The sequence below is a fragment of the Thunnus maccoyii genome, chromosome 7, assembly GCF_910596095.1.
Source record: "Thunnus maccoyii chromosome 7, fThuMac1.1, whole genome shotgun sequence".
Classification (NCBI taxonomy): domain Eukaryota; kingdom Metazoa; phylum Chordata; class Actinopteri; order Scombriformes; family Scombridae; genus Thunnus; species Thunnus maccoyii.
In genome coordinates, this window is record NC_056539.1 from 13,794,340 (window position 1) to 13,815,157 (window position 20,818).

At 43.4% G+C, this 20,818-nt stretch overlaps 1 protein-coding gene across 7 annotated transcripts; it reads right to left on the minus strand.

Moving 5' to 3' along the window:
* Nucleotides 1–735: 735 nt before the first annotated feature.
* fyco1a (FYVE and coiled-coil domain autophagy adaptor 1a) lies at nt 736–17,686 on the minus strand. Of its 7 annotated transcripts, none has more exons than XM_042416781.1 (18): nt 17,580–17,686; nt 15,438–15,552; nt 14,612–14,718; nt 14,097–14,222; nt 13,675–13,781; nt 12,919–13,062; nt 12,640–12,727; nt 9,998–12,502; nt 9,804–9,896; nt 8,898–9,016; nt 8,627–8,794; nt 7,555–7,707; nt 7,190–7,419; nt 6,600–6,753; nt 4,027–4,119; nt 3,724–3,934; nt 2,864–2,973; nt 736–2,631 (listed from the first exon to the last, which is right to left on the minus strand). In XM_042416781.1, exons 2-18 carry the CDS (start codon nt 15,496–15,498, stop codon nt 2,556–2,558), a joined length of 4,545 nt encoding a protein of 1,514 aa, XP_042272715.1. In that variant the 5' UTR covers nt 15,499–15,552; nt 17,580–17,686; the 3' UTR covers nt 736–2,555. The 7 variants fall into 7 exon arrangements, with proteins under 7 accessions (XP_042272715.1, XP_042272718.1, XP_042272713.1 ...); XM_042416784.1 differs by having other exon boundaries at nt 15,438–15,549; nt 17,580–17,683; XM_042416779.1 differs by lacking the exon at nt 17,580–17,686 and adding an exon at nt 17,483–17,549 and having other exon boundaries at nt 15,438–15,549.
* Between the last annotated feature and the right edge of the window lie 3,132 nt (nt 17,687–20,818).

Here is a 20,818-nt window from a genome sequence, read left to right on the forward strand (position 1 = left end):
CCTTCTGCCTCATTAAAAATACAAAATCCATGAATATGTAAATACTAATTTCAAAATGTTAACTGCTGGACAAGAAGTCTTCTACTTCAAGGAAAAGGCCATTCTCAGCGTATGTGCGCTCGGCTCGGGGCTTCAAGTTTCCACATCATATTTAAATAAGTTGCATACTGGATCACAACTGGCTCCAAACAGGTTGTGATGTCACAGATCATGCATGTAGGCCCGCTCCTTAAACTCTGATATTCGATTTTCGAGCTCAAAGAAACTTTCCACTTTCAGTAGAATGTGGAGACACTCTTCTGGTTTTAAACTCTGCACATAAATCCTTCTGCACTGTGAAGTTCAAACATCCAACTGAAGTAACAGGAAGCAAAACAAACTTTAAGTTTGGGCTGTTTGTTATTTTGTGAAACCATATCGACTCAAAATAGAACTGACAGAAGAAGTATTTGTCTTGTTCTTTTCAACACATCCTGCTTTACAACAACAGAACTAACTTATATTGTTTATATTATAGAGAGTTGTTGTCATCTGTATTCATTTTCCCCTTTAGCTGGAACCCCTTCTCATGTAAATTTGGAAAGGAGGCATTGTGAGACAGAAACATGTTTGTTTGTGAGTTGACATCTTTGTTCATGTCAGATTTCTGAATGAGCAATGGCAGCACAACAAGATAATGTGTTTATCTTGCTGTTTGTGACGTTCCGAGCTGTCAAACACTAAACCAGACGCACATTAGTGAATGTCAGAGGCATCATCACTCTCACGTGTTTATTCATGTTTCCTGGGTGTTTGACAAGTCTATACTCTGAGTGCTTCATGCACATTTTATTCTCCCCAAAATGATTTTTCAAAAAGAGAAAGCAAAACAAAATCTGTCCCTGTGTGAAACCTTTGATGTAGATCATGTAAATTTAACAGATTTTATATATTTTTTTTGTAACAATTTAAAAAACAATCATCACAAATGCAGCTCTGTAGAGAAAATATGAGGCTTTGCATACAAATTGCACCAATTTACACCAATCAAAAATATATAAGAGGATCTGACTGTGAAACACAAACAGATCTCTACAAAAGCAGCATAGAGATAAGCCCTTGCTTCATTGAGTAGTGTATGGTTATGTGACTAATCTCTTTTTTTTTCTTATTGCTTTGCGATAAAAAAAGAAAAAAACAATAAACAGCACACAATATTCAAACCCATTTCATACCCGAGAGTACAAGAAAAGCAAAGGGTTCTCTAAACATATGACAAAATGTTTTCAGAGATTCAACTGAAATCCAAACTGAAAAATAATTTCTGATACTTAACTGAAGTACATGACATTGTGCATATTGTGATTTAAATGCCTTTCTCACTGGAATTATTTTTTTTATAAAATAGTACCATTCATAGCAGGTGTCATGTTCTGTGCAGATAACAAAGAGTAAAATAAACAGTTACAAAAGCAAACTAATCCCTGGCAATCAGAGTTAATAGGCACTTTGAAAGTACAGTAGCTCAGTAATATACTTTAGCTGAATGTCAGTGTAATGACACACAGTCAGCCTGTGTAAGTACAGGCACTCTGCTTCATTAATTAGATCCTATAAACTGGATGGAGAAAGCTGGTTTGTAGGTCTCCTTACATAGGAAGTAAGATGGCAGTTTTTCTTCTCTTTTTTTTTAGTTTTCCAAAAACACAAAATTCGGACATGCTACCACTGGAGGACAATTTTATGCCCCACTCCTGAGATTTGCACAAAGTGCATATGCTGTGTTATCAAGCAGAAACCGTATTTTTCCAGGCCAGTTACTGCTTTGCTTCCTTCCTGCGCTGGCACAGTGCAAACATAGTGTTCAGACAAGTCGATACTAGAGCGAGCCCCTCTCTGCTCTTTTCTTAGGGCCTTTTGATTTAAAAGATTGCACAAAACATTGAAAAACTGGCCGTAATTTTGAAAAAGTGTAAAAATACGTTTAAAAACATCTTTTCTAGGTCTTCATAGACCACTTTTGCAGATAAATATTTGCCAAATGACAACAGTCTTTTATCATTTTTCATACTGCTAGTGTTACTGCAATGATCTGCGTTCCCTAACATAACAGCATATTTTGAAAGAGAGAGGCCAAAACAAACAGAGATCAACGGAAATTACACAAAGAAATAACAAAATTACACAACTTCTGTAACTGAACAACATACTAATTTAAATCTAACTGAAATAAAGGTACATTACTTGGTGCATATATGAAAAAAAAAAGATAAATCTTGCATTAAGAATTCTTTCTACCTCTTTTATCTGTCTAACAACACTTCACTTAGGCCACACTTAAAACATGAGCTAACCCCAAAACATCAACACTACAGAGTTAAATAAAATAGAACATTTTCTGAAAACATAAAACATAAAATACTTGGGTAAAAACAGGTTTTGGAAACAAAAGAGCAAAAAAAAGTAACTGAAATTAAGAATTAATTAGAAACAGCCTCTTCAGGCAGATTTTTCTATCTCCCTTTAGCTGCCACAGTGACATCATGATGACGTCTCCGTGACGCTGTTATCCAGCTTTAGGGAAAGTCGCTTCCATCGTAGATGATGGGCTTCTCCATGGTCAGATGGTAGAAGACTTTCTTGGAGATAAACCTGTTGGAAGAAGGTTTCTGATCAAAGGATGGCAATCTGATTAACTGAAACGAGATGCCGAGGCACAACAGAAAGCTGGTTTGAAGGCCAAATGCACACACACACACACACAAACACACACACATGCGCAGCAGTGGCAGGGAATTATGAGGAAGAGTTGAACCATTTCTGTGATTCAAAAGAGGGAGAAACAGTTGCATGGCAAGGACGATGGATGTCAGGAGTTCCCTACCGTGAAAAGGAGTTGTCAAAGATGAGGGTGTAGAGGCCGGGGTGTCGGACTTTCAGCTGTCCCTGAATTGTCTCTTTATGGGCATTGCAGCGAGTCAGAGGAATCAGGACCTGAGAGAGGAACAGAAACACAGGCCTGTAGTGAAACTCAAACTCTGACAGACAGTCGGTTGGTCAATCTACTACTACTGTTACTCTAATCTTGTTTGTTGGAAACTCAAACACACTTTGATTTAAAAGAAAACTTCAAAGAAAAAAAAAAAAAACGGGAAAGAAATATTGGCATGAGGGATATGAGATGAAAGGTCATAACTCATTTACAACCCCTGACATTTTAAGTACAGGATGTGTATCACAACCTGCTGCGCAACAATGGCAACCCGCAGTGGTTTTTCCGCAGTCTGTGATGTTTGAAAGATCAAACAAATAGCCCTCTCTGTAGGGGGCGCCCATGAAAGCATGCACAGGGACAGTCCAATCTGTCTGGTAATAACTTCTGCTTTTGAGTGATCATGTGTGAGTTTTGAAGTGGCTGCAATGTACAACAACTGAAAAGCCTTTCCTTCAGCCTGATGACATATTTTAAAATCATGCAACAAAAGTGCCTTTGGACTTAATGGACGTTGCCAGCGGCAGAGGAACAAGGGCTGAGTGATGCCAAGCACAATGCATCTCAAAGGGACAGGGATTGAATTTTTCTGTTGTTCACCTACTGACGGTGGCAGAAAAGGAGCACAGTATGCATAAGGATGACTATATATTAATAAAAATATTTGGGAGCACCCTTCAGGTTCTAAGCAAAATGTGTGCTCGGTGCTTCACAAAACATTACGCACACACATACACACTGAGCGCATCTACCTTTGACTGCTCCACCTGCGAGTCAGTGGATTCACGGTAAACAACACTAAACGAGATGCTTTTGGGCTCTGAGGAGAACATCCAGCTGATGGTTGGCCCGCAGTCACCCACGGCAACAGTTATCACACTGTAACAGCTGGACTTGATGAAGAGTTCCCTGGAACCATCACCAAACTGAGAAATATCATCAATGCTGAGAGGGACAGCCATCCTGTACAGAGCAAGAGAAAATGTTAAGATGCATTACAGTGGTGATCTATCAAGTATACACACATATGGAAGTATACAAATGTCATGACTCACGTGATTTCTCCTGATTTGAGAAGGTTGACCTCTGAATCCTGAACAGTGGGAACGTGCTCCTCAGGGTCATCAGGGGTCATTTCTCCTATGCCTCTGCAAATATTTATCACAAGACACATCAATGCAGAACTGTTCCATCTTCATGACTGTTAAGCTACAAAAATACAAAGAACCCTGGTGTCTCCAGCAGAGGGACAGCTGTTTTTCAAGATGTCTTGCTGCTACGCTCCAGGATTGTAGTGTATTATGTGTGTATTTCTATATGGATTTATCTGCGGTCCATGCCCCATATATCTTAAAAGGACCATACCAGTTTGATGAAGTAATGTTTACTCCTGGTTCCACTTACTACTGTAGTTTTTTCTGGTGCTTTCAAACACATATGACCGGCCACTGAAGTTTGCTCAGTTGTCATGGAGATGGTGAAGTTGTCATTACAAACTGTCATCAAAGAGGAGCTCTTGAAAAAGCTATTTAGTGGCCCCTGAGTTAAAGTTATTTTCAAAAATTACTTTTTCCAAGATCAAGAATGAACCATGGCAGAGTTTGTTTGTTTTTTTGTTTTTTTACAGGTTTTTCCACTTTTACTTCACATACAAATGATCAGAGTGTTCGACACATTTTCCCACGATTCATGCAGCCAGCGGTTTCACTTCATGTCACCATGAAAATCGACTTTCAGTGATTTGACTAAAACCTGACTTAGATAAGTCTGTGACACTGAACATTCAGTCAGCTTATTTATGGCAAAGTCCTGGTATCGTTGTGTGGTAATGTAGATGATAACACAGACTGAAATATCTTCCAAAAGGGTGCATTCAAGCTGTCCACCAAACGGCAGAATTGTTCATGAAGAGACCACTAACTTAACATTATTCTTTTTATGGCCTCTATATTTGCTCACTGTCTATCCTCTACTGTAGCTTTGATTTTCCAACAGCTTGGAAAGCAAACACTGATCATTTCAAAAAAGCAATGAGACTTTAGAAAATGCTCAGCAGTAACATAGTGTGGTAAATAGGCTCACATATGCTAACAGCTGTACTGTATGGTCCTTTTAATAGAACATATTGTCTATTTTGTGTGCATAAATAAAAGGATGACAGATATGATTTAGAGAACCTGCTTTTCCACAAATCAAGCGTTTCTGCATATGAACATATTGTGAATGTTTCCATACAACATAATGCGGATTGATGTTTCAGCCTCTCTCGACATATTTGTGACCCTCAGTACCATGAAACTGTATCACTTCTCTTTTCTTGAAATTCTGTGGTTTTGCCTGTTAATGAAATCAAGAGAAAGTACTTCCCTGATCACTATACTGGCTGAAGAAGTGTGTGCAGGACCCTCTAAAGCTCTCATTTCTTAAGGTGTACTGTGGCAGGGAAACATCAGGAAGGGTTGAAACAAAGAAAACAAACAACTCAAGTTGCACCTACTGCAGAGATGTCTGTATTTAAACAAGCATCAGCTGGCTGAGGCTATATTTATTGTCTTTTGTAAGAGCAGCAGTAGGATGTTCACAGCAGGTTTGTCTAAGATGAATGCCTCCAATGATTTGTTGTTATTTACATCACTGAATCTCATCTCTGAAAAGCAATACATTTTTGTATTTTTGTGCGTTTTCAATCATCCAATACTATATACAGTATGAATGATTTTGCTTCTAACTGGTGGCGTCTGATGATTAGCCAGCATTGCACCAGTACAGTTCATGAATGTAGTGGGGCTGTACCCCTCTCAGAGTTTTGTCAGTTGAATCGGATTTGGCTGTTCAATATGAAGATTCATCTATTTGTTCCTTTTTTTTTCATATAGACTATCTGGCAATCAGAAAATCCATTGGCATGAGTTTCAGTGATGATTTCGATCACATTAACAAAGTCAAATGCAACAGAGTCATGAGAACATATTTCTGAGCATTTAAAAATCAGTAAAAGAAGCTGCATATAATGCAAGATTGAATTGCAGCCCACTTGAATTGCCAACATACAATGTCGGGCTACCATATGGATTTGTCAGAATAATGAGACAGGCAGCACACATGTATTTCTGTTTAAATCAAGCTCTTATAGCCTAATTTTTTATTTCACTTGAAACATTAAAACAACGTGTAAATGAATAAACAAATGAAACAGTTTAAAATAAATTCACAGCATTGCCCGCTATGAAATAACTGTTCTTCAACAGGCTAGAACTACTTCTTTATTCCTCCTTAAACATAAAAACTAATAAAAAACTAAACAAGAATAAATTAACAAATGAAATGATTTAAGATTGGAATTATTTTTAGAAAACGTTAAATAAACTCATTTTCAGTGGGGCAGCCCTAGAATGTAGTATATGTAGTTGTCACTCTTAGAGCATTTATTATATTATACTGGACTATGAAAGCCTGATGTGGATGTGTGGGTGTAACTCGTAACTAACTAGTTTTGTCTTTGAAGCTCTGCAGTTTCAGGAGTTCAGTACTAAGCTGTTGATATATGTTGCTCTGACTCAAACGGACCAGCTGAACCAGGTCTCATCCCAATCCCTCTGCTTTGTCCCCAGATAAATACTGGACTCACATATCCAGTGCTCCTGGAGGCCTTCGGTCTTGATCTCCCTCCAGGGAGCCTCCTGTGGTCTGGGACATGGTGTCACTGTCATAGACGCCGTTCACTTCCTCTTCTGTGATGATGTCGAAAGCTCCATCGTCAGATGTGTTGCTGGGGTCTGAAACTGTGAGCAAACGATGAATTCAACTGACTAAATAACTAAAATATTCTCTTTTCTCCTGTTACATTATTACACAGTATATAAAAACTTAATAGAAAAAAGTTTAAATTCATATTTGAGACCAAGCCACTAAAAAAATAGACCTGACATCATGAAGATTTGCTTTCTTTGGAATGAAAGCAAAATAGCTTCCTACGGTAAATGCCAAAATGCCCCCCGGTTCCCCTTTTTTCAGTTCAATCAGAATTCTATGGGCAAGGTTTCTGTCCTTGTTCCTTAATGTGACAAAGTCAATCCTTTCACTTCTGCTTTTCAGTTCACATTTAACATACAATAGCAGGAGACAATGATCCAGAGAACTACCTTGATAAACTTCCAGCCAAGTGTGTAGTTGTTATTTCAGTGTGTAATGCAGTTTTCCTCCCAGCATGCCTCTCACCTGTTACCCTTGGAGTAGGTTTGTACGGGGCTGGCTCAGGGGGTGGTTGAGGTCCAGCTCCAGGTGGAGGAGGCTGGGTGTCTGAAGGACTCAGCTCTGCCTCTGTGAACCTCTCCACCACTGCGCTGTGCTGAGTGTAACAGTCCCTGCAACATCGCTCCTTCTTCTTGCTGTGCTTGGTCATCACAAAGTTGTTGCTGCAGTAGTAGCAGAAGATGCGGCCACAAAGCCTAAAAAAATGATTCATGTATCAATAAATTAATGACTTTTTAGTTGGTTACACACAGAGCACAAGAGAGAGAAGCTGTATATAGTCTTAGACTTGAGACAGTGACATGAGCAGCAGCGTCCAGTAGACCCAGTACCTGCAGTGATGTTTGCGCAGCCACCAGGTGAACTGGCCCTGGCAGCCGAGGCAGTTCCTGGCCTCTTTATCTACCAACCACCAGCGCTCCTCTTCACGCAATTTCTGCTCAAACTCCAGAGCATCTGACTTCTGCCACAGAGCATCTTTGTCCCTGAAGTCATGTACAAAAAGAAACAACACACTTGTAAAGTTGGAGTCATTAAGTGCTGCTTTAAGTCTTGGATTGGGACTGAATATAAAGTTTTAAATTTTTTTAAATCATTGTTTTGGACATTTAAACATTAGAGGCTCAACATTTCACAGCAAATACACCCTGGCTATACTGTGCTTCACTTATCACTAATAATCATTGAGGTTTAAGTGCTATGTTTCCCACTTCGGAATCTTTGAAGACGGAACAAATTTAGCATCTAATGTACTTGAACTGAACTGCAATTTTATACTGATATATTGTGTATACTCAACACCCTGTTGAGTGGAAGCAGCTACATTTCCCCAAATGAGAAAAACAATAAAGGCAAGCAGAATACAAAAGACTGAAATCATATGGGCACATCCCAGGGGAGTTGAGTGAATCATTGTGTTTGTGTTTCAACCCTTGCAGAGTATGAAAGCTTTGTGAGCAGTGAGGTAACGGTGGCTGCTGAAACCAGTGAAGACTGGTACATACAAAGCTATCGTTCTCTTCAGTAACTTCTCTCTCCCACACTTGTCCTCTTATGTTGGCCTTTAAAGACAGTACGTTTCCTGCTCTCGTCTCCATCAAAGTCTTCCTCCAAACTCTTCCGACCTGTTCTCAGTAAATTACCACAACATTCAAACCCTCTTTAACCCTCACCCTGCTCCTCAGACCTCATTTTCCCCTATTACTGTCAAGGAGAATAATATCAGAGAACTGCTCTTACTGGAAGTACTGATTCAAAGTCCAGCGGGACTATCAAAGAGCAGGCAAGTATAACAAGGTGTCAGGCATCCAAAGAGAAAATGAACTTTAACCCCTTCCTTCACTAAGAATCTCTCCGACTGTTGCAACAGACACTGCTGACAGCTGTAATAGAGACAGGTCGTACCTTATAAGCTCAATGAGGCGCTCTTCGAGGTTGGTCTTGGTTCTGTTGAGGTCATCGATCTCTGAAGTCATCTTCAGGAGCTGGCTTTGTTTGTCAGCTTCTGTTGTGTTGAGTTTTTGCTTCAATTCCTCACAGATATTTTGCACAGCTAAGTGCGCACCTTCAGCACTGTAGAGAGTGAGGGAAAGGAAAATTAGTCCTTTTCTGTGTGTTCCTTTTCTTTCCCCAATCACACAATGAAATTCACAGGTATCACTTGTCATGAACGTACCTGCTCACTGCATCTCTCAGCTTCTGAATCTCACTCTCACTCTCGCGTATGGTAGCTTCTGTGTTTGTGATGTGAGCATCTTTCTCGCCACTTAGCTGCAGGTACTGCTCATTCACAGCCTTTATCAAACATCATTAAAAAGACAAATAATAATTAGTAAAAACATTTTTGACATTTTTTTAATTTAGTCAACTTTCATTTCAATGATTTAAACAACTGTTCTGTTTTCCTGCATTATAACACTGGTGGATACATAAATTTAAGTACTTGAAAAGGTCCAACAAAAAAAAAATATCTTTTAACATTTCATTACCTTGTGATCATGAGTGTGTTGTTTTTCTTTCTATATATGTCAAGAATACATTTCCTTGTGTTTTTATATTGAAATCTGACCATTAACTCTTCCTGTGATGAGTCAAAAATACTTTTGCCAAAAGTAGCCTCAAAATCAAGTCCTATTATATACAGTACAATCAAATAAAACTGTAATCAAGGTGTCTAATCTGTACAAAAAAAGAAACCTAGAAAAATGTCCTGCTCCTCCTATATTTATCTACTGTTCATGACTACAAAACAAATAATCCTCCTGTTATTATGTCCCATCCAGTGTGTTGCTTCCTTTCCTCCATCCCTTCTTTAAGTGCATTAATAATAAGGGCGCCGGTGTATGTTTTAGGCTATGAATAGCATCTTGCACTGGTATCTATGTCTTCCCTTAATCAAGTACTGTAGGGTTTTCCTTCAACTTGAAAAAGTGAGTACATCAAACATGGCAGTGTATTTTTATATATCACTATTTCTCTGTGAAGATGTGTGCTCTCCAGAGACTTCAGAATGCACTCTACCACCACTGTGTATCCGCTCACAATGTAACCGTTGATTATTTGATCCTTGAAAGAGACAGACCTCTAGTTCAGAAACTTTGGCCTGCAAACTGGACACATTCTTCAGTTCCTCCTCTAGCTGGGCTTTCACCTTGTCTAGCTGTTCGTTCACACTCTGAAAAGTGAGAGTAACATGAGAGGAGGAAAACAAGGTAACTGAAGTGAGTGTACAGACAAAATAAACTACAAACTGTAGTACCGTGGTGAGTAACTCACCTTCAACTGGACCTGATGATTCATGCTCTCTGAGCTCATTTGGAACTTGACAGCCTCCATCTCCTCTCTGCTAGAGTCCTTGAGGCTCTGCACTTGGTTCTTTGTCTTTTCCAGCAGCTCCTGGAGCTCTGTAATAGTTCCCGGAAGGTTCTCTTTCTGTGTCAGATCTTCTCTTAGTTTTGCATTCTCTTGCCGTAATTCTGTCATGCACTCTTCTAGTCTCTCCAACTCTTTCTTCAGCTCTTCGTTCTTGGCAGCGTCACCTGCCCAGTGCTCTTTGGCCTCCTCCTTTTCTGCGCTTAGCTTACAGATGGTCATCCCCAGCTCTGCCATCTCTGTGTTTGCCCTGTGTAGACCTTCACGTGTCTCGCCATTCTCGAGAGACAGCCTGTTATTTTCGGCCTTGAGGGTGGACAGCTCTTCGCGAACGGCAGTCGCAGAGATAACCAACTCAGCATGGGCAGCTACTTCTCGATCACGCTGTTTAGTCAGTGCTTCTTCTTTCTTTTTGCACTCCATAAGCTCTGCTATATGCCTCTGATTTAGTGCCTCTGTCTGGGCTTTCAGCTGCTCGGTCAGAGTCCTGAGCTCGTCTCTTTGGCCCTCTGTCACTTCCAGCTGTGCTTGGGATTTTAGCTTTTCCTCCTCAGCTCTCTGTACACGCACCCTGAGGTCCAAGATTTCTGCCTGGAGCCTGGACACTTCTTTCATGCTCACCTCCAACTGGCCCTCGGCCACGGTCAGTTTGCCAGTCACTTCCTGGTTCTCTTTGGCTTGGACAGCACTCCTCTCCAGCTGAGATTTCTCCATCACCTCCTTCTCGGATGTAACTCTTTCAATCACTTCTGTCTGTCTAGCGCAGGTTGCTTCTGCGTCAGCCTTTGCCATCTCAAGCTCCTTCTCCCTGGTCTCCAGAGCTGATAACTTGGACTGGAGCTCAACAAGGCTCTTCTCTTTACTCGTTAGCTGGGCCTCCTTGGCTTGGAGCTGTTCTTGAAGGCTGGCTTCATTCTTGCGTGAAGCTCCTAAGTTCTTCTCCAACTCACCGATCTGCCCATGAACACTCTTCAGGTCGGCCTGCATGCGAGAAAGAGCTGCTTTAACAGTGTCCTGCTCCTCTCTCAGAGTCTGGTTCTCCTGTTCCAGACGCTTTGATGTAGCCTCCGAGACCTTTGCAGCCATGGTGGCTCTCTGGAGACTCTCATCCAGCTTGCAGTTCTCCTCACGCAGCCTCTTCTCCTTTTCATCTACCGTCATCTTGGTATCATCCAGTTGGCCTCGAAGTTGTTTCTCAGAAGCCCTTAGAGATGCTAATTCAGTTTCAAGAACTATTCTGTTTTCTGCCATTTCCTTCTTTAGCTCCTCATTTCTCTTCACTCTGGTCAGCAGCTTCTCATTTAGTTCCATTAGACTGCCGCACTGCGTCTTGTAGTCATCTATTTTTGTGGTCTGTTCTTTGATGTTAACCTCCAGCTCTGCAAGGTTAGTGGTTAGTTTCTCCTTCTCTGCGCTCAGGCTTTGGTTCTTGGTTTCTAGCTGATGTCGTGTCTCGCAGCAGGAGGTTAGCTCTGCCTCTTTCCTCCCAAGCTGCTCCTTGAGGGCAGTGACTTCTGCTTCTAACGACTCTTTTAAGCCTCCAACGTTCTTCTGCATTTCATCTTGATCATCTTGTGCCCTCCTTTTCACCTCCTCCACCTCTTTCTCCTTCTCCTCTAGAGATCTTTGGAGGTCCTGCAGCTGCCTTTGTAGGTTGCTGGCCTCTTTCTCTCTCACTGTCAAGGCCCCCTGCAGCTTATCAAGGGCATTGCACTGTTCCTCCAATTTAACCTCCAACTTGGCTTTCTCCTCGGATGTAGATGCGACTAATGCTCCAAGTTTTGTTTCGCCATCCTTTGCAGCTGCCTCCTTCACTCTCAGCTCCTCCTCTAACCTTTCCGCTTGCCTTCTCTTCTCCTCTACCTCAGCTACAGCCTCCATCTTCCCCTTCTCTGCCTCTTTCAATCTGTCCAACAACTCATGTATCTTTTGTGCCGAATCAAAGTAATTGGCTGCCTGCTGGCCCTTCTCATTCAGAACTCCATCCAACTTGGCCAGGAGCTCTATGTTTTTCCCCTCAGCAGCTGCCAGCTTTTCCTGGAGCAGGCGTTGTTCAGCCTCCCTGGCTTTTTCCCCAGTCCTGAGTGCTTCCACCTCTTTGGACAGGGCCTCCTCTCTCCCCTGCAGAGCCTTGAGTTCTCCCTGCAAGCCCTGCTGCTCCCCATGGGCAGCAAGAGACACATCCAGCTGCCTCTGGAGCTCCACCACAACCCCTCTGAGCTCAGCGGCCTCCTTGCCGAGTTGCTGCACCTTATCGAGGAGCTCTCGCTGCTTCAGCTCTGACTGGTCCAGCTCCAAGCGAAGGTCTTCAACTGTGCTCACGTCTTCGCTGCAGGCAGGCAGGGACTCGTTCAGGTCATTCAGTAGACCCTGACCGTAGTCAGGGCTAGAGGGGAACTCAGGTGCTTGCTAGATGGTTGGAAGAGAAACCAGAGGAGAAAGGACGGAGCAGAAGAAGAAATGTTGAAACATCTTTTAATCATAAAATCAATAATGTATATTATTTAAAATGGTGAAACAGCATTGGATGTTATTGCGTTAGTTACCTGGGAGTAGGTGCTGGCCAGACTGTTAATGCTAGAACTACGACTGGGTGGTTTCCACATGTGGCCAGGTGAGTTTCCCAGTGTCCTCCTGTTGACCATCAATAAAATATAGAATGTTAAACATGAAAAGATAAATGTCAAACACCAGTGACTAAATTCCAAACCTGGTGCAACAGACAAAGAAACACACCCATTCCTGTGATAATTTCTTGTCGATTATTTACATATCTGACCATTCTTTCAGCTTTAGATGTTTTCAAGATTTGTCTTGTTTATTACCTTGCAAAAGTGGGCCACGAGGCGTCAAGGTCATAACCTCTGGAGGCCACATCAAACTGGACCTCATTGAGCTCATATAAGTGGCTGATGATGTCAACACTCAAGTGGGGCTTCAAGAAGGGGCTTCTTGCATAGTACCAGTCACTGCGGGGAGAGAGATTAGTGAGGACAAAAAAGAACCACTGGAAACATTAATGGTGACTGAAAAAAGGGAGTTTTGTTTTGTATTTTAACCTTACCACACCCACACACCCATACACCCACACCCCCCCCTGAACACACACACACACACACACACACACACACACACACACACACACACACACACACTGTTTGATGCTATGTGTCTCTTTGGCAAGGCTACATATACGTATTCTGACTGATTCTGGAAAGTCAGCAATCAGCAACTTAATACTGTACTAGATAATAATAAGACTGCTTGTCATACTACTCACTACTATTTATACTGAAGCTTTACACCCATCTACGTAACAGAAAGGGAAAATGATGAAGTATAACACCATAACGGAAGTACTTTTCCAAGTGCAAATAAGGAAATAACATAATAATAACACAGTTTTAATACAAAGCAATCTCTGTAATTCAAAGACAAGTGTTCTATTCTTTAACATTTTTTACTTGCACTTACAACAAAAGCTCATCATTTTTAATGTCTAAATAAAACATATAATTAAACACCCCCAGGAATTGTTGTTGCAAAGGTACTTGAAACTTCATTAGGTTTGACAGTCTTACCTGGTGACTCTCTGGTTCATCAGGCACTGCTGCAGTGTGTCAGCCAGCCGCTGATGTACGAGGGAGTAGCGAATAAATGCTCGCCCCTTCCCCAGAGATGTCTTCAGCTATCAAGGCAAAAGACAACAATGTTTTAAACAAATACTGACACTCCAGGGAAATCCCACAAGTCAAAAACTACAAGGTAAATGACAATTCATTATTTCTTACTGCTCAACTCGTCTAACAATTTTAATATCAACTACAACATAATTGTGCATGATTTAATATTATAAATATTCAGTAAGTTTACTTTAGATTTTGCATAGGGGACGAAACAGATACCACTACTTAATAAGTAGTTATCTAATATTATTGATGATCAGTGTGTAATCAATACTTTATTTGTTGTTTCATTGTTAGAAACAAAAGAATCTTCATACCTCAGAGATTGATTTGACAAAGCGGATGCCATCATTTGCTCCCTTGATCTTAGCCAGACATTCAGTGAAGTAATCCCAGTAATCTTTCTTTGTACCAAGAAACGAGGTCTTCTCCTTCTGGTCAAACTGAAATGTTGATAGATATACACATAAATACAGTTGAAATGAAAAACTGTTGAAGATTAATTATATTTTTTAGACATGTTTTTTTTTTTTTTTTTTTTTAAACACAACAAAGATTTGAAGAGTTTTCCCCCAAACATTTATCCATTTGGGAACTAATAATCTAAAAGTTCATCATCTAACACAGTCTTTAGAATTTAGTATCTGTAAATGTGTAATAATTTTGTCAACGAGTAACATAAACTACTTATCTTCTAGGGTCCTATGCATTGTTTTTATTTTACAATTATTTATTGTGTAACAGCAAATGTCTAATTTCTCTAACTCACGATATATCATTTGGAATCAAATTATTTATTCACATCTTCATTGATATTCATTGGGATTCACACCTGTAGCAGGTACTCCAGTTTGTAGGAAAATTTGTGCAGGTTGGTACTGTCATCTGTGATTGGCTCCCCACTTTCCCTGTACTCCTTTGCAAGTTCTGAAACAGCGTCTGAAATTCACAGACATAAAAAGTTCAAATATGAAAAAACATTTTTTCTTTCTACCTTAAAAAACACATTTAAAACATACTTGTCTTATAGATACATGCAGTATATAAAAATGTATTCTAGCCAAAGCAGCCAGGGTTCATGAGGACAACAAACTAATGCTGTTATCAGAGAAAGAGGAAGCAGGAAAACAAATGGCAAGAAACAGGAAAAGACTATTTCCTTAGAAAAGTCCCCTGGCAAAAGAACTGAGAAGAAATACAAAATTACTCTATTTTCAATTCTTAGTGCATTTTCAGTTACACACGCACAAATCTTCCCTAAATTCCCAACCCTTTCCAACCCTTGTCTGTACATGAACTACTTGCCTCGTATCCATCGCAAAAACTGGAAGGAGACCCGTGATGGGTGCACCCTCAGCAAACACGGTCTGTCTTGCTGCATGCTGTCAGAGGCCTCCACCACACCCTTTCTACACGTACATAAGGTCGGATGAACGTTTTCACAAATGATTTTAACCAGAAGAGGTAAGATAGTTCCAGGCGATAAGATTGTACTCAAACTTGACAAGAAACTAAGGTCATGGCATCATGGTAAACCTTACTGACTCTTCTGTCGCTTTCTCTTCAGTCACACCATGTCAGCCATCAACTGCCTGCTGCCAATCTATTCACATACACACACACGCGCGAACAGGCACACACACATAAAGCTGGCGTACCATGTAGATCTCGGATAATCCTCTGGAGTTGGCTCTCCCCGACGGTAGCCCCGGCAGCCATGGCCCCACCGCTCTCTCCCTGGCAACCAGGGGTCACAGGGTCACATCCAGTCTGCTGAATCAGAAAATCAGAATCAGTCAGGAACAAAAGATCGACATGAATGGTCTAACATAGTCTCTCGTGGCCACAAATGGGCACAAATGCACTATACTTTCATGACAGTTCTTCCTAGGATCTCGTGATGGGTACACTGTCAAATTCAGTCCGTAAAATTTGGCCCTTGGGCCTAAAAGACAGTCTGCTGGAGTCATAATGGTCTATCACATGTGCAATTTGATCTGATAATTTAAGCAATCACATTAAGTGAGATCATAAATGATGTAAATGGACTGCATTTTATATAGCACCTTTCTAGTCTTATCGACCACTCAAAGTGCTTTACAATACATGCCAGCATTCACACATTCACACAAACATTCATACACTGATGGCAGAGGCTGCCATGCAAGGTGCCAACCTGCTCATCAGGAGCGATACAGCGCTTCCTATCCAAAGCACCCCACAATGTTTCTATGCTCACCCATTCACACACAAAATTTGGGGTTCAGTATCTTGCCCATGGACACTTCAACATGTGGACTGGAGGAGAATCAAACCACCGACCTTCTGACTAGTGGATGATCTGCTCTACCTCCTCTGCAGTCTGATCTTTAACCTTTTATTCCTTCCTGTCAACCTATGCATTTTTGTTTTTGTAACATTCAGTGACACACTTCTAACCAACTAAAAACATAATTAAGTACTCAAATGATTATAATGATACAGTACAGTAATAATTTTAAAGATGTAACTTGCTTTGAAGTGGAAGTCTGCTTAGAATTTACTGAACTGTAAAGACGGTAGAGGAAGGATAATAATGTGATCACTATACATCAGGAGCAACAAAACAGGCAAAAGTTCTGCCTGTTGAACTTTGGGTCAGGACACTGCTTCTGGTTGGACCATACAGTCAAGGAGAAAAGGCCTACATTAAACTGACCGTGGTGTTGGATGCCAGTGAAACTAGACTAACCTTAAGTCACACTGTTATCATTTTATTAGCTTTCAAGAAATTAACTGTGTTGCTGGAAGAGAGTGAGAGTTACTCTTAAATAAAATCTACTTTCATTACTAAAAGAGTCATACATTTTGTACAATTTCTATGCACTTATAGAACCAAACAAAGCATGAGATTATGAGATGCAAACTACATTATAATATACTGTAATTAGCCTAGATTTTTGGTTTGCATGGGATATGTACTCTCTCCTCTACAAATTGGGCAAGGTAAGAACAGCTTGTGGACCAGGTAACATCACCTTCTGTACAAATAAACCAATACAATACAATATCTGAGCCACAAGTGAGAAGCTTTTTAGTGTTCAGACTGTAGAGAAAGGTGCTGATTCAACTCCAATGCTCAGTATATGAACACTACAAATATGGCTGCAAAAGTTACCAGGAAGTTGAGCCAACACCTGTCTGACACAGTGCCGACTAAACTGAAAAGTATAGCATTCACAGAGGTGGTATTTATTGCATTATTATGTTAGATATTAGATATTGTGCAGTTGCTAATGTCCCTGTGTCCATCTATGTGGAACTAAACCCAGCATGCAGTAAGTATGTTTAACATGTATGTTAAATATAGCGTTATGAAAGTAACGTTAGTTATAATATGACAATGTAAGACAAACCACACTCACATTTCAACACACAGCATTGACTCTATGGTTAACTTTTAACCATTTTTTATGATTTGTTACGTTAGATTTGTTAGCTAACAGCTAACTAAGTTAACGTTAGTTGGGTTTCAACCGTTCGGGAAACATTAAAGACAGTTTTGCAATATTAACTATCGGTTTATATAGTGCTATAATGACTTTTCTTACTTCTATGAACGACAGAAAGCTTGCAAAGACGACTTTTGTGTTTTTCCAGCTGTCTCAGTCGCGTTATATTTAGCTTTGACACAGATATCATTTGACAGATGTTTTGTAAATACCCATGACATCACCGGGACAGGAAAGCTTAGATAGTCTTGTAAACTTCCAGATATTTTCTGCCAACAGAATAAGAAAAGTAAAATAACTTTGACATACTTTTAAAAATATGACTCAAGTCCATAACAACCCAGATCGTTTACGCACACACACAAACTTGTTGCAACTGTCGTGATTGACGTTGTGCCATCCATTGACAACCCGACATGTAGGATGCGGACCAATGACTGAGGCTGGTAGGCGGGAGCTGAAAATGACTAGTTTGGTTGTCGTAGCAGAGTAAACAGTGCTGTCATGTGATCAATGACATGCCTAAATGCTTGCCCCACTTTTCTGTGTTCCTTTGTTGATTTGACAGCAGGGCATTTTGATTATTTCACTGAAACTGTTGACATAAAAAAAGTTTTAAATTACTTTTGAATGTAGCACAATAAACCTTTTTTCACAGCAGACATTTTGACATGTCAAAGCAGGAAAAGCGCAGGTGCAATTAATGACGTTAAAGACGGGTTCACAATTTTTCAAGTCTGTCTTAAAATAACAATCAGGTACCCAAATGAACACTGACACGCTTTTCTTGCCGTAATCATTCCTCCTGTTCATAGTGACCATGAGAAGATTCCTTCATAATGCACTTACAATGTAAGTGATGTCAATCTACAAGCCTCCTTCTGAGCAAAAATGTATTTAAAAGCTAATATGTCTGAAGCTAATATGAAGCTTCAGCTGTCCAAATCTGTCAGGGCTCAGGAGATGCAGGAGTGGACCCAAACGCAGAGACCGGAATGCAGATATGACGAAAAACTCTTTAATTGTGGACGGTCACGGACAGGTAAACAGGGCTGAACAGAACTCACAGAAGGAACAACACAAAACGATCCACCAAAGACTGAACAGAAAACCAGAACTTAAAGAAACTGAACTAACAAGGAGATGAGGTGCAGGTGGGGAGATGGGTGGAGAACTCGAGAGGGGAATGAACATACAGGGAGCTGATTGGCTGAGGACACACAGGGAGCGGGGCAGGGCTGACGAGGCTAACACAGGGCAGGTGTGGGGAAGACAGCAGGGCAGGGCTAACGAGTCCAAATGCAGGGCAGGTGTGGAGGAGTACATGAACACACAAATGAAACAGAACAAAAACCCAGAAAACAAACTGAATGCCATCTACACTAACCCATCCAAAACCAAACACAAACCCAAGCACACAACCCAACAAACCAATGATGCAGTGATGAACCGAGGGACTAAACAAACATGCAAAACCAGGAGACCATACAGAACACAACATAACACCAAAAAAACACCTTAAGTCCAGGCAAGATGTGACAGAACCCCCCCCTTAAGGGACGGATCCCAGACGTCCCACAAACACCACCAAGGGACACAGGATGGACGGCCGACGCAAGACGGGGGGAGGAGGAGGCCAAAACTGACAGTCCATAGGCCATGAAAGAGCAGGTAGCTAGGGAAGTGGCGCAGGGGTAGGTGGCCAGAATGCAGGGAGCAAAGGAGGTCGTGCTCAGGAAGGGCCAGGACATGGGGAACCAGGAAGATGGTGCACAGGCAGATGGCCAGACAGGGGCAGAGCATAAGAGTCCAGGTGGACGGCCAGGGGGCTGGACAGATAGGTGAATTCGCTCGGGAGGGTGACCGGGGTGCAGAACAGATGGCAGAAGATGCTCTGGAGGGCGGCCGGATGTGAAGAGCTTCTCTGGTGTTTGGGCTGCAGGCTGGCAGCGAAGGCAGAAACCCTCTGGAAGTTGGACTGCAGGCCAGAGGCAATGGCGGGGGCCGGCGGCGAAGGCGGGACCCTTCAGGAGGCCGGGCAGGGGGCCGGCGGCGAAGGCGGGGCCCCTCTGGAGGCCGGGCAGGAGGCCGGCGGCGAAGGCGAGGGCTGGGCGGAGCCGCTGAAGAAGGGGATGCTGCTGCAGACTCGGGGGGCGGATCTGGCGGCGCCGCTGAAGAAGGGGATGCTGCTGCAGACTCGGGGGGCGGATCTGGCGGCGCCGCTGAAGAAGGGGATGCTGCTGCAGACTCGGGGGGCGGATCTGGCGGCGACGCCACAGGGGATGCTGCTGCAGACTCGGGGGGCGACGCCACAGGGGATGCTGCTGCAGGCTCTGGCGGCGACGCCGCTGAAGAAGAGGATGCTGCTGCAGGCTCTGGCGGCGACGCCGCTGAAGAAGAGGATGCTGCTGCAGGCTCTGGCGGCGACGCCGCTGAAGAAGAGGATGCTGCTGCAGGCTCTGGCGGCGACGCCGCTGAAGAAGAGGATGCTGCTGCAGGCTCTGGCGGCGACGCCGCTGAAGAAGAGGATGCTGCTGCAGGCTCTGGCGGCGACGCCGCTGAAGAAGAGGATGCTGCTGCAGGCTCTGGCGGCGACGCCGCTGAAGAAGAGGATGCTGCTGCAGGCTCTGGCGGCGACGCCGCTGAAGAAGAGGATGCTGCTGCAGGCTCGGGGGGCGGAGCCGCTGAAGAAGAGGATGCTGCTGCAGGCTCGGGGGGCGGAGCCGCTGAAGAAGAGGATGCTGCTGCAGGCTCGGGGGGCGGAGCCGCTGAAGAAGAGGATGCTGCTGCAGGCTCGGGGGGCGGAGCCGCTGAAGAAGAGGATGCTGCTGCAGGCTCGGGGGGCGGAGCCGCTGAAGAAGAGGATGCTGCTGCAGGCTCGGGGGGCGGAGCCGCTGAAGAAGAGGATGCTGCTGCAGGCTCGGGGGGCGGAGCCGCTGGAGAAGAGGATGCTGCTGCAGGCTCGGGGGGCGGAGCCGCTGGAGAAGAGGATGCTGCTGCAGGCTCGGGGGGCGGAGCCGCTGAAGAAGAGGGGGATGCTGCAGGCTCGGGCGGCGGAGCCGCTGAAGAAGAGGGGGATGCTGCAGGCTCGGGCGGCGGAGCCGCTGAAGAAGAGGGGGATGCTGCAGGCTCGGGCGGCGGAGCCGCTGAAGAAGAGGGGGATGCTGCAGGCTCGGGCGGCGGAGCCGCTGAAGAAGAGGGGGATGCTGCAGGCTCGGGCGGCGACGCCACAGGGGATGCTGCAGGCTCGGGCGGCGACGCCACAGGGGGCTGGCGCAGCTCTGGAACAAGGGATAGCTGCGCTGGCCCAGCAGGGACGGAGGGTTGCCGCACGCCAGCAGGGACGGAGGGTTGCCGCACGCCAGCAGGGACGGAGGGTTGCCGCACGCCAGCAGGGACGGAGGGTAGCAGAGACTCTGAGGCGCTGGAGAGGACAGGCCAGGTGGCAAGGTGACCCAAGGAACGGTGTGGTCGTCTGCGTTGACGACCGGACCTCTGGTTGGCGCTCCGAGGGCCTCCCAGAGCCAAGCGGGTTCCCAGGTAGGGGT

What these genes read in the sequence shown, in the direction of transcription:
- fyco1a (XM_042416778.1), bottom strand. An exon ending in AACTGGAGTACCTGCTACAG is followed by an intron (nt 14,223 to 14,611) that starts GTGTGAATCCCA and finishes TCAACATTTCAG; the next exon opens with TTTGACCAGAAGGAGAAGAC. An exon ending in CTCAAATCAGGAGAAATCAC is followed by an intron (nt 3,935 to 4,026) that starts GTGAGTCATGAC and finishes TGCTCTGTACAG; the next exon opens with GATGGCTGTCCCTCTCAGCA.